The 13,130-nt window shown below is 47.5% G+C and overlaps 1 protein-coding gene across 1 annotated transcript; it reads right to left on the bottom strand.

Moving 5' to 3' along the window:
• Nucleotides 1–667: 667 nt before the first annotated feature.
• Nucleotides 668–13,127, bottom strand: FUNDC2 (FUN14 domain containing 2). Its single transcript, XM_061598983.1, has 5 exons — nucleotides 12,945–13,127; nucleotides 10,932–11,079; nucleotides 10,661–10,736; nucleotides 7,577–7,714; nucleotides 668–6,365 (listed from the first exon to the last, which is right to left on the bottom strand). Exons 1-5 carry the CDS (start codon nucleotides 13,096–13,098, stop codon nucleotides 6,288–6,290), a joined length of 594 nt encoding a protein of 197 aa, XP_061454967.1. The 5' UTR covers nucleotides 13,099–13,127; the 3' UTR covers nucleotides 668–6,287.
• Nucleotides 13,128–13,130: the final 3 nt, after the last annotated feature.

Genomic DNA, 13,130 nt, shown 5'->3' with positions numbered 1-13,130 from the left:
TGAACCCTGGTTGTCCAGGCCCCAGTCTGACACTAACCATTACACCACACTGGTTAGGTAAGAGCAAGGCAGCCAAGTTGGTTGATGATACCAAATTGTTCAGGGTGGTTAGAACAAAAAGGGATTGTGAGTTGCTCCAAAAGATTTCTCCAAACTGAACGGGTGTTAGAATGACAAATGCAGTTCATTGTAAAGGTGTAAAGTGATGCACATTAGGGTAAAAGAAATCCTAATTTTGCATATACAGTAATGGAGTCTGAATGACTGGCCAGGAAGGAGACCTTGGGTTCCTAATATGATAGCTCAATGAAGACGGTTGACCCAGTAGGTTATTGATGGCTGTGTTACACCAACTCCCGTTTCAGAGGCAATATGCCTTTGAGTAACAGTTGCTGGAAATCACAAGCGAGGAGAATACTATTGCACACAAGTCCTGCTTGCAGGCTTCCCAGAGGCATCTGGCTGTCTTTCTCAAGCCCACCTGGCAGGTTGGAGGTGCAATCTGCATGAATGGGATTGTGTGTGCTTATGTGTAGGAAGCCCCAGTATGCAATCCCTGGAAGGTTAGCCGTGAGGGACAACAGCCCTCAGGCAAAAGAAAAATTCCCCTTCCTTCAGCGTTTGCTTCAGTACAGTGGATATTGGGGGGAAACGCCAAACGACAAAATACAGCAAAACTGGTTTATTTTAAACTTTCACTTCAAACGTTTAAATATATAAAAACACTGTAAATTTTTTAGCGTTTTTCTAGATTCAAGTGTGGATGGCTGCTGGGGCATGGTTTTATTTTTTTTGGGGGGGACACCCATTAAGATTGGCTTTAATTTCCCCTTCATGAACAATGCCTCCACTGAAAGTGCTTTTAAAAGTTTCACTTTTACTGCACTTCCTCCTTTTTGCCCAAGTTACACCCCCTTGTTTCCAAATTGGAGGCCAGCTCACTTATTTTAGTACCCTCTGGTGGCCACTCAACATGACTGCTCTTTGAAACATCTCTTCAGAAGCAATGAAACCCTGATATGAATATTGTAGGGCTCCTGACTCCCATCAGTCCCAGCCGGCGTGATCAATGGTGAGGGATGTCTTGTTGCTAACAGACACAGCTGCGAGGTCAGAAATCCAGTCGCCAAGGATTAAAGTGATCACTGGTTTCATTTGAGCAGATGCTATGCGCAGAAAAGGTCTCACATTCAGTCTCTTGACATCCCCACTTAAAAAGCTTTTGGGGAGTACAGCTCATACTGCCAACCTTCCCCAGCTCCCCCTCTGAGGGAGGCTCAGAATCTGGTGACAAGGGAGAGGGCCTCTTCAGTTGTGGCTCCCCATGTGTGGAATGCACTCCCCAGTAGTTAGCCTGGTGCCTTCTTTGACATCTTTTTGGCATCAGGTAAAGACACACACACCCCCTCAGCATTTGATAATGTTGTTTGTATTAGTGTGCTGCCAAAGCTTCCTGTGGCTATATAGGGGTGGTTGTTTTGTTATGGTATATTTGCTTTTGTTTTTAACAGTGCTGTAAGTTGCTTGGACACCTTCAGGTACAAGCAATAAATATAACAATAAGCCACTGCCAACCTGCAGAAGCCAATACCGGGCTAGATGGACCGTGTGTCCTGATCCGCTACAAGTTCACACATCTCATTTCCCAACTGCAGTCTTGATAGCCAGTGATAAAAATAGCCACCACTAGAAGTTCTAAGCCAGGATTGAGGAACCTTTGGTCTTCCAGATGCTTCTGGACTGCAGCTCCCATCATCTCCAACCCCAGCCATTGGTCACGCTAGCTACAGCTGATGGGAGTTGGAATCCAACAACATTTGTTGGGCCAAAGGTTCCCCAGCCCTGTTCTAACCCGGGGGGGAGCACAGAAATGGTCCAGCGTACAAGCTTTACCAATGTGATATGGGCATACCTTGTAGCTTTCTAGCTTCCAGGGAGGCTGATGGTGGCAGGGTCAGCAGCTAAAGACCATGAAGCCCATTCTTTCCGGCCAGATGCTAAGTCCCAAGGGGGGAGAGAGGCTATGTGGAGTCAAGGACAGCACCATTCTATACAACTTAAGCTAGGAAAGCCCTCACTAACTAACTAGACTGGCCAGAAAGTATTATTATTAAATAGCTGTTCTTTATATCCTGCTTTTTGTCCATCACAAAACCCAAGGAAGCACACAGGTTCCCAGGGAGTCTGCCACCCAAGCATTGCCCAGATCCAGACCTGCTCCAATGCAACACTGCTGCCGCACTGTGTGCCAACACACCAGGAATGGGGAATCTGTGGCCCTCCAGATGCTGCTAAGCTACAACTTCCATCATTCATGACCATTGGCCGTGCTACTTAAGGATATGGGAGTTGGAGTCCAACATCTAGTCCCCACCCCTGCTTCTGAGGGCATTACCTTCTGCTGCAGGATCTCTGCTTTACCATCCTGGTGGCAAGCTGAAACAACTGAAGGTCACCTGGCCACTACCTTTTGGTAAGGCAAGGAGGAGGTGGAAGCCAGGGACAGGAAAAAGAAAAATGAGCATGCAAGCTAGGACTGAACTGAGGTGGCCCACTCCACTCAATACCTATTTGACTGTCCTGTTGTTGTTTTTCTACACTGCATCTTTGTGGAGGGTCCAGCAGCCCACAGTTTTGCTGGGGAAGCAGGCTGGTTTTCAAGGAATATTTGATCAAAGATGACAAGTCTGTTTTAGGGTACCAAGGTGTCAGTTCTCCATCAAAGGCATTTGTGGGGCCATAGCCATCCAAACACAGTGTAGCATCTTTTAAATCACTGTTCTTTAACCTTGGGTCCCTATATGTTGTTGGACTATAACTCCCATCATCCTTGGCCTTAGGCTAAGCTGGCTGGGGTTGATGGAAGTTGTAGTCCAACAACATATGGGGACCCAAGGATGAAGAACACTGTTTTAAACCAAGAGTAAAGAAGTTGTGGCCCTCTAGAAGTTGCCAGACTCCAGCTTCCATCCACCCAACATAACTATTGGTCAGGGATGATTGGGGTTACAGTCCAGCAACATCTAGAAGGCCACAGGTTCCCATTCCTGCTCTAAGCTATTAAAGAACATGCCATAATAAATCTGTCATCTTTTAAAGGCAGCACTTAAAAAAAAATGTATTACTTAATAGACTATTATGATTACTCCTTGTTGGCAGGCTGGCTACGAGCCTATAAACCTGAGAGACACTCCACTCCAACATGGCCTCTATGATTTTAAAAATGGTTTCAGTTTGGTTCATTTTGCAAAGATGCTGCTTGAGACCTGATGGAAAAAGTAGCTGAGTCAAATCTTATCATTTCAGCCCAGAGGATGTTGTCAATCATATGCAAAGGACATGACCTTTGGCAATCCAATCAATACAATCCCAAAACTGTAAAAGTTTGGCCCTCAAGAGAGTCCATTGTTCAAATCTTACCAAGCTAGCCAAACGGTGAATGCCACCACCTGTCTTCACAAAAGAAAAGCCCATCACCCTGACCATACAACTCATCATAGGTATGGAAATTAAGGGAGGATACCTGCCTGATCCAACCAACTGTGCATTCTCCTTTGAGGCTTTTGTCCAGAAAGGTATAAAAACTGGACTCTTAGAGCCATGTTTGGGATACTGGGTTCTGGTTGCCCGGTTCCACTATGAAATCATCTGATGAATCACTGTTCTGGGCTCTGAGTGTCTGTCACCCACCCTGATGAATATCACTCTACCTGAAATCACTTGATAAATCAGCTAGCTGGAACCCAAGGGTCTGACTCTCCCTTGCTTTTCCTTTACTATCTTTGGATCCCTGCCTGCTAAAACAGAGATCCCTGCTCGCTGAAGCCGATTCAAAAGCTCTTTTCAGGGCTCCCCTACTTTTCCTGCTTTGCTCTGGACCTTTGCAAAGCAGAGAGCCAAGAAGCCATTTCGGGGCCTGCCTGCTGCCTTTGCTGTTTCAGTGGCTAACCCAGGAGTATTCTACTTCGAGATTGCCCACCAGGGCTGGGAAAGGTACATTTTGCTCTCTGTCCTGTCTTCTGGAGGTCCTTTCCCTACAAATTGTAGCCTCCACATCTGCTCCCTCTGCCTGTCTTTGAATGTTTGTGTGTGTGACTGTTTCAGAAGCCATATTCTGGTCCTCCCTGCCCAGCTGCACATGACTGAGGCCTAGTCTGCAAAAGAAGTCGAGAGAGAGGGAAAAGGGCAGGCTGGTGTGCCTTCCTTAGTTGTGCTGAACTCAACTCTCCCCCATCTCCTCTTATGCCTTCTTGCTTCTTCGTGTATGTGTCTGTTAAATTGGTTATGATTAGGTTTACTTAGCCAGTTCCATCATCCAGATTGGTACTGAGCTATTCCCCATTGAAGTGTTAAATGTACATATTTTGATTCTGCGTGCATATGCTCAATAAATATCCTCATGTTTAAGACCTGTGTGAGTGCAAGTTGCTGGGTAAATCTGCCAAGACGCACTACTGCCAATGTCTAAAGATCCTAATTCACAAGACCCTTAGAATGTGTGAATGTGAAACACGTGTCTACAGAGGAGTCTTGCTAACAACCTCAGATCAGAAGGCAGGGACTACAGAACACACACACACAAACATCAGCCTTCCTGAAGTGCTTCTAGAGATAGGACACATTTGAGAAGTGCAGCCTTCTGTCTGACACCAACTTGTGAAGAGATCAGCCAACTTCCATCAGTGTAGTTCAGCAATGCATCTCCACTTTTAGTTTTGGGGCGAGTGTTACATGACCCACCCAGAGCTCATACTCTAGGGCAATCTTTCCCAACATGCCCTCCGGATGTCTTGGACTACAACTCCCATCATTACTGGGTATGCTGGCTGGGGATGATGGGAGTTGTACACCAAAATATCTGGAGGGCACCAGGTTGGGAACAGTTGATGTACAGCAACAGCTGGCTCTCTCTAGAAAACAGAGCAGGCCACTCCAGTAGCGGCACATACCACTCCATCCCCTTCATTAAGTAACTTTGGCTACCAAGGGCCTGATTAATCTAAAAATCCCTTTAAATCCCTACACGGTTCCGGCCCAGTTTATCTCACGGAGCGCCTTCGACGCCACCAATTATGCCGCCCAACAAGATCGGCCACACAGGGCCTTCTCTCAATCCCGCCAACAAAAACAGCCAGATTGGCGGGTACAAGAGAGAGGGCATTCTCAGTGGCGGCCCCCACTCTTTGGAACTCCCTCCCACAAGATCTCCGGCACGCCTCTTCTTTAAATGTGTTTCGGAAAGCCTTAAAGACCTGGCTCTTTCAGCAGGCCTTCGGGGTATCCGGGGAGGGTTAATTGTTATAACTGAAATGCCTCCTGCCCAGTTTTAATATTGTTGCTGCAGATGTGTTGTTTTTATATTGTATTACTGTATTTTATCAAATGTATTTTAACAATTTTGTAAGTCGCCTAGAGTGGCCATCGGCCAGATAGGCGACGAAGAAATTAAATTTATTATTATTATTATTATTATTAAAAAGCCTGCCAACAGCCATTCCACAAAGAGGAAAATTTAGCTTGAATCATCATCTGTTGAGTGTTCAAAATACAAATTCTTCAAACAGCCCTCCCCCCAATAAACTTTTCAGGCCTCCTTCAGCAGGAAAGGCTGGCAGAGAATCCCATGACAGCAGTCAGTGTTTCCACAGATCATTCCAACTCTGGTTCCAGAAAGAGGTAAAAATAACAGCTTGGGAGATGCCAAGAGGATCTGTTTTTCTGTTGCCCTGGCTTTGCTAGGAAGCGCTTCACAGAGCCGAAAAAATAAGCCAATGCTAGGCACCGGTTATTTCAGGACGTGCCCTGGCACTCCCTCTCCCTACCCTGCTGAGCGTCTGTGCTCTTCTGAGCCAGAAACATGGGCTGTGCTCTTTGCCACCCGAGAAGGAATACAACACAATGAGCAAACAAGGAAATGGGAGCTCCCATCCAGGGTACTGCTGTAGTGTCTTGCGTACAGCTTCCCACTGGAAGAACTTTTTTTTGGGGGGGAGTGATTCTACAAAACCTGGTATCTCAGGCAGGTGTAGAACTGTGCCTGGGAGTAGCCAGCCTTCAGGCTAATCCTGCCGTCCCCCCCAACCCTCACCAATCCAATGAATAAAGGGAGGAGCAGAAGGAGCTTGGAGCAGTGTTTCTGGAGGCCATGACGCACATACAAGGAGGAAGTCAGGAGGGAAGATATTCTGGTGTCCAAGTTCAGACGATGGAGGAAGCCGATGACGGCGGAGTAGGAGATGGTGGCAGCACAGGGAAGAGCAGAGCAGCCAGACTTTGGGGGGGGGCTCCTAAGAGGCCATGCCAAGCAGAAACCCTCCAACAAACCCTCCTGTCAGGAGAACGTTCTTCTTCAGGAAGGAAATCACCTGAAACAGAGAAAAAGGCTTATATTAGCAGAGCTCAATTTCTCATTATTCCCCCCTCTTAAGGAACCATCACCAAAACGTCTGCAGCTCAGCAGCCCTTTGGGGAGAGGTGAAAGGCAAAGCTGTGCTCCAACGTTAGCCCAATGTTCGTTCTCGTTCTCTCTCGCTCTCGCTCGCGCTCCATTTTAAAACAGACATCCTAAAACTTATCAAAATAGGTAATATCAACAGTTTTAAAATAAAAGTAGATGTCTGTGTAGGCGGCTTGCCAAAAGAAAAAAGTTTTTAGCAGGTGTTAGAAACAGTAAAGCAAAGGCACCTGCCTAACATTAAACTGGCAGGGAGGTCCCAAGAGTGGGTGCTGCCATGTTAAAGGATGAATTCCTTGCAAGTGTGGAACAAACAGTATGAGGAACTTTTAAACGTGCCGGTTCCATTCTAACAACTGCTCTACCCCGGTGTGGAAAGGCGGCCAAAATATCACAGGAGTGAATGAGCAGCACCTCCCTACTGAGGGAAATCAACTGTAGTATCTAGTCTCTGCGCTCCCCCTCCACCTCCCCGCAAAAACAAGAACCTGCGGGCAACCATGCTCTCTACCAGACGTCCACAGCCTGTGACCCCCACAAGCTGAACGCAGTCTACCAGACAGATGTTGTGGCTACCCAAGTGACACCTCCCACAATTGCAACTGTAAGGAGACCACTAGCATAGGAGCCCCAGATCAACAGACTGCTGGCTGGGCAGCTCTTTGCTGTACCATCAGACCAAACCCTTGGGCAAGGCAATTGTTCCCTCTGGATTCTGCCTAGAAGCTGCTGACTGTACTTGGAATCTAGGATCCTCTGAGGGCAAAGTGGCTGCCCCGTCAGTCCACCATCATCACAAATTGTTTAAGCCACCCTTGGTAAGCCACCCTTGCTTGCTCTCACACCTCCCTCTTCTTAAATTGCAGGGACAGAGAATCCTGTGGCCCTCCAGATGTTTCTTGACTTCAACGCCCCATAATCCCTAATCCCATCATCCCTAACCACTGGCCATGCTGGCTGGGAGTGATGCGAGTTGGGAGTCCAACAACACCCACAGGTTCCCCATCACATATTTAATGCTTTGTGTCCGTCTCCTCCTCTACCGCACATCAAGCCCTTTTTCCCTAATCAAGGCTCTGCGGCCAGCTTCCTGATGCTTGCCAGCCTGCCCAACGGCCTCACCTCATCCACTCGGCTCTTCACCTCAGGGGCCAGCTGATTGGTGGTGCTCCCGCGAAACTTCAGCTGTTCCTTGGCTTTGCTCACGTCCCGCTCAACCATCTGCCAGTCCACTTTGATGTATCCTGTATGGTTTGCAATCTGGAGTAGGGAAAAGGTTTCCTGAAGCAAAACGCTGCACAGGTCTAGCTGATACAGGTCTTCCTGGGTGGCCTTGCCCACATCCCCAACCGCATCACACGCTGTTGCAGAGCAGCTCATATCAAGTGGCCCCAAGAGAGCTCCCCCTGAAATGGGTTGCAGCATGGGGGAAAGCAGCAGTGAAGGAGCAGTAAGCTGGGCCTAGGGTTCCATGGCTTGCTTTCCTGCAGGGGTGGAGAACCTTTTTCAGCCCAAGGGCAGCATTCCTTTCTGGGCGACCATTTGGGGCAAAAGAGGGTGGAGCAACAAACACAAATTTTACCGTTGTACAATTGGCTAGTTTTGACACCCACTCACCCCTCTATCCTCCAGCCAGGCAAGCGAGAGGCACAATCAGTGTGCAAAGACATATTTTATCCAGGCAAAAACACCCAAGGATGGTGGGAAGCAGAGCTGGCGAAGGACGGGCTTGGGTGGTTGCGTGGCTTGGGAAAAGTCCGAAGGGCCAGATAGACATCTGGAGGGCCACATTTGGCCCCCGGGACTGAGGTTCCCCATCCATGCTTTAATGTATTAGTCTTCAACAGGAAGGTTGGGACCCACTACTGGGTTGCAGCCTGATCTAAGAGAGGTTGCAACAGCAGCAGCAGCATCATACAAATATCTGGTGAAAGAAGAAGAAGAAAAAGGACCCCAAATGCATGTTTGGGTTAAAAGTGAGTCCCAGGTATGAAAATGTTGAAGACCACTACTTGTACACAAAATACATCCAAGCTCCCTCGTAATACCAGACTTGTAATCTAACACAGAGAACCAGGATCTAAGGGGTCTGCGGCTCACAGAAATCCTAGAATGGATGTTTTCAGGAAGAGCCTGGATGAACCAAACAAATGCGGCCAATGCCAGCGCCCAGTGAGGTTGCTCAGCTGCTTGGGGGTCCATGTATGACTGGAAGGGGCCACTAAGTCAGCACAACCTCCAATCCACTCTAACAGTTGTTCTTCCATCACCAGGAAGGCCTGCAAAGAAGTTGGACTAGAGAACACAGGTTTTTCTGTGCAAGCATGTATGTGCCAAGCTTAAAATAGAGGAGCTTTTCCTCAGATGCTGATATTTAAAATTAGTAATGGATTGGCTCTGCTGGAAGTGATCATGTGTTGCTGTTGATACTATGAGTATCTTCTGCAGTGGCAACCAAAGACTTTTTATTATTAAAAAGGGGAAAGGTTGAAGGATCCTTTGACACAGCAGCTGGGAAACAAAGAGGCATGCTATTGGCTTCTTTTTATTTTCACTGACAGAAGCCCTGTACCTTTAACAGGTCTATGCCAGACAGATATCACCAGATGAAGTATTGCCCCACAACACACACACTGGCTTGTTATCCAACTCAGTTTCACTTAGAGTAGGCCCACTGAAATTAATGTACCTGAATCAGCATTGCCCATTCATTTTACTGGGTCTACTCTTAGAGGGACTAACACTGGATGCAACCCGCTATGTCTCCATTCACCTGCAGCATTTCAGCCTGTCACACAGTTGTTTTATTTATTTTAGATTTTTATTCAACCTTTCGGTCCAAAGACCACAAGGCAGCATGCATGGCACTCCCTCCTCCCCATTCATTCTCACAACAATCCTTTAAGGTGGGTTCATCTGGGAGTGGCTGGTCCAAGGTCACCTGGTAAACTTCACAGCTGGGTAGGAATTTGAACTCCAGTCTCCCTAGTTCTGCTCCAGCACCCTAACCACTGTACGAAGTTAGAGCTCCATGGTTGTAACAGCTCCTCTCTCTGGGCTGTTAAAAGGCGCAGAGCCTCCACCTATAAAAAAGCAACACCTGCTATGCCAAAGGCACGGCACAGCAGGAAACCCACCAATACGTAGCTGCAGCAATTGCTCACTTGATACCGCCGCTGCCAAGAATATACTAATGCTCTACCAAGACACTGTGTTAAAATGATGAAGAAACTACAACTAAGCCAGAATGTTTCAAATGACATTTATCTGAGTTTTTTTCCTCATTTCCCCACCCACCCACCCAAGCAAAAGGCAGCCACTTTTCAGAATTGTCTCCACCATTTTCGTGTGTGTAATGGCCAATATTCCCCACACACCCCATGCGCCAGAACGATGCTAGGCTTGGAGCACTGCTAAGTATGCAAAATGAGAGCCAATGCAAGCTGTTGCTGCTGACCCTTGCAGAGCTTACAAAAATAATCATTAAAAAAAAACCTTAGATGAAAAGAAAGTAGCTGTGCTACTGCCACTGCTAATGGTGAGATCCACCCTGGAGAATTTGGTGAAATCCCATCCCCTAATTTAAGAAATTAAGAAGAGCCTGCTGGATCAGGCCAATGGCCCCTCTGGTCCAGCATCCTGTTCTCACAGTGGCCAAGCAGATGCCTATGGGAAGCCCACAAGCAGGACCCGAACACAAGAGCTCTCTCGCCTCCTGTGGTTTCCAGCAACTGGTATTCAGAAGCACACTGCCTTCAGCCATGGAGGTTAAAAACAGCCACTGTGGCTAGTAGGCACTAATTGCCTTCTCCTCCATGAATTTGTCTAATCCCCGTTTAAAGCAATCCAAATGAGTGGTTATCAACTGCTTCTTGTAGAAGCGAATTCCACAGTTTAAGTATGAGCTGGATGAAGAAGCACTTTCTCTGCCTGCAGACAAGGTGGAGAACTTCGAGAGGCCAGTTGGCACAGCTCTAAAAGAAGCTCAGAGAGTGTTCTCCAGCCTGAATCTGCTGTGCGGGCAAGCCTGCAGACAAGAGCCCTCAGCTAGGGCTGGGCTGCAGATGCTGCCCAAAATCTCCCATTAAGCCACCACTCATACGAAAAAGATGAGTCACAACTGTAAGCACTGTCTGCAGTTAATTTAGCCAAGATACCCCACTCTGCTGCTGGCTGCTCCCAAGCCCAAGGCAGGCAATCACCAACCTGAAGCAGGAAGAAGCCACCTCCCACCGCCGTTGCCGCCAGCTTCCCAACCTTCTGGAAGATGAAGCCAGTGCACCTGCAAATCAGAAGCAGGGAGAGTGCAGGAAATGAGGCCAACCACACAGAAATATGAACAAGGCAGCTCCATTGGCAATAAGAGAAAAAGGTCATTTGCAGCACAGGGACTGCGGCCGACCAGGGGCTCAGGGGCCGAGCGCCCCAGCTGCCTTCCCCCTGCCCTCCCACACAAACAGATGCGGCACTGCCTCACCATCCGGTGGCACCTCCGATCGCCAGCTGAGTTGCAACGCTGTACTTTTCTGCACTGGATCCTGAGTTGGGCCCAAAGAGCTTGCGCCACCATGGCTGCTTCTTTGTGTACTTGGCCAGGTCCAGCACATCATCACTGCTGACCCTTTCTGCAAAAGCAAAGGCAGGGTCATGAGCAAGGAAGAAGGCGATGCCCATTAACGAACATCTCGCCCATTTGAGCAAGGCCCAGCTGCACCCCAGTTGTTGTCTACGGCAGAGAGAGGGGCAAGGGAATGCTTGCACCTGGAATTTAAGCAATATGGTACAGATGGGGAATCTGTGGCTCTCCAGATGCTGTTGGACTCCAGCTCCCATCAGCCCCAGCCAGAATAGCTAACAATTGGGAGTTGAAGCAAAGCCCTATAAGAGAGACTGAAAGAACCGGGCATGTTTAGCCTTGAGAAGAGAAGACTGAGGGGAGATACGACTCTGGTTGCCTGTGGCAAATAGTAGGAATCGCTTTCATGCAGGGAATTTGTGTAGACTCGATCAATTGTTTTAGGGTCTCCACCCCACAGCCCCTATCCTTTCAGGCTGCCTATGGGCCTCAAGAAATTAATATAGGGATGTGTAGGTAAAAGAGTAGAAAAATTATACTTTTATAATTATATATAATTATAGGACTTATTCACTAAGGGGTACCTCCAATTCCTATTATTTGTGTTTCTGTTTCAGTTAAATACTGTCATTAATAAACTGATACTTACAAACAATACATTAAAAAGCATCAAGTGCCAATTCTGAATACAAGTAGCTCTTTAAACATTCTGCTCTGAGGTCTTATCTTGTAAAGTGATTTAATTCAGCATATCTTCAGGAGACAGGTGGATGGCCTAAGGTTTCACTTGGCAAGCTAAAGGAGATAGAGCTGCTTACTAACAACACTGACTGTAAGGGAAATTTTTGGAGGATGACCCTTTTTTAGTAAGGCTAAGTGCTGAGCAACAGATACTCAGGATCCAGCAATGTCGGAAGCCCAGTTTATGCATCATCTGAAATCAAGTGATGAAGCTTTTTCCTGGACTGGACCACTTCAGGCTGCAGGTGTGAATCAGTATATCTCAATTGATTGATTATTATTATTATTATTATTTATATCCCGCCCTTCCTCCCAAAGAAGCCTGGGGTGGTAAACATATCAACAAAACAATTTAACAAGAAAAAGAAAAGTATTCTAAAAACATTCTAAAACACAACGCCCTGTAGGAACACCTCCCTGAATACAAAAAAAAATTAAAAAATAGCACACTGGGGATTAATTCTATGGTGTGTATGTTGTATTTTTGAATTAGTATTTTCTTATTCATTCATTTTTTTTAGCAGAAAAGCAGGACTTCATCAAATTATCATAATGCATACACAAACCTATTAGGCCTTTGCCTACTCAATACTCATGTTGGTAAAACCAGTTGGGATTCGAAACAGGAGAGACGCTCTGCTCCTTCCAAGGAATCCCACCTTCAGTGTCCTTTAAACATGCAGCAGGTCATTATAGCTTCTCTGCAGCCAAGGTATGAGAGCTGCCAGTGTAGCGTAGTGGCCAAGACAGTCAGACTAGGACCCTGGGCCAGTCACACACACTCTCTCTCTATGCCTAACCTACCTTACAAGGTTGTTTGTTGCGAAAGGAACATGGGTGTAAGGAGAACCTGTGCTGCAAGGTCCCCTTGGATCCATTACTCTGCCGCAATACCCAATGTCCCACAGTGCGCCAGTCACTCAAACCCTGTCTAACCTACCCCGCAGGGTTGTTCTGATGATAAAATGGGCGGAGTAAGGTTTGAGATTACTGGAAGAAAAACGGGATAGAAAGGGTCTGTTAATAAACTCATTAGGGAGTTCCAGTTTTGGGGTTGGGTAGAGGAGGAGGGCCCATTGTTAGCGGGGGACGAGTTAAGCTGGGAAAATTCCCCCCTCGACGAACGGTGTGACGTCACTCAAACGGCCTCTATTAGAATGTTGCGCCCCTCACCTGGCATAACGGCGGCGGCGGCGGCCTTGCGCTGCTGTTGCTGCGCCCGCTTTTTGCGCTTGGCCTCCTGCTCGAGGCGGAGGAGGGAGGAGCAGGAATGGGCGCTGCTGGGGCGTGACGGTGCCACGAGTAACTCCTCCTCCTCCTCCTCCATGTAGTCAGCAGCCTCCGCCCCTGGCCGCCGCC

The sequence above is a fragment of the Rhineura floridana genome, chromosome 16, assembly GCF_030035675.1.
Source record: "Rhineura floridana isolate rRhiFlo1 chromosome 16, rRhiFlo1.hap2, whole genome shotgun sequence".
NCBI lineage: Eukaryota > Metazoa > Chordata > Lepidosauria > Squamata > Rhineuridae > Rhineura > Rhineura floridana.
Note: the sequence above shows the minus strand (reverse complement) of the source record. Positions and strands in the feature narration are given on the sequence as shown.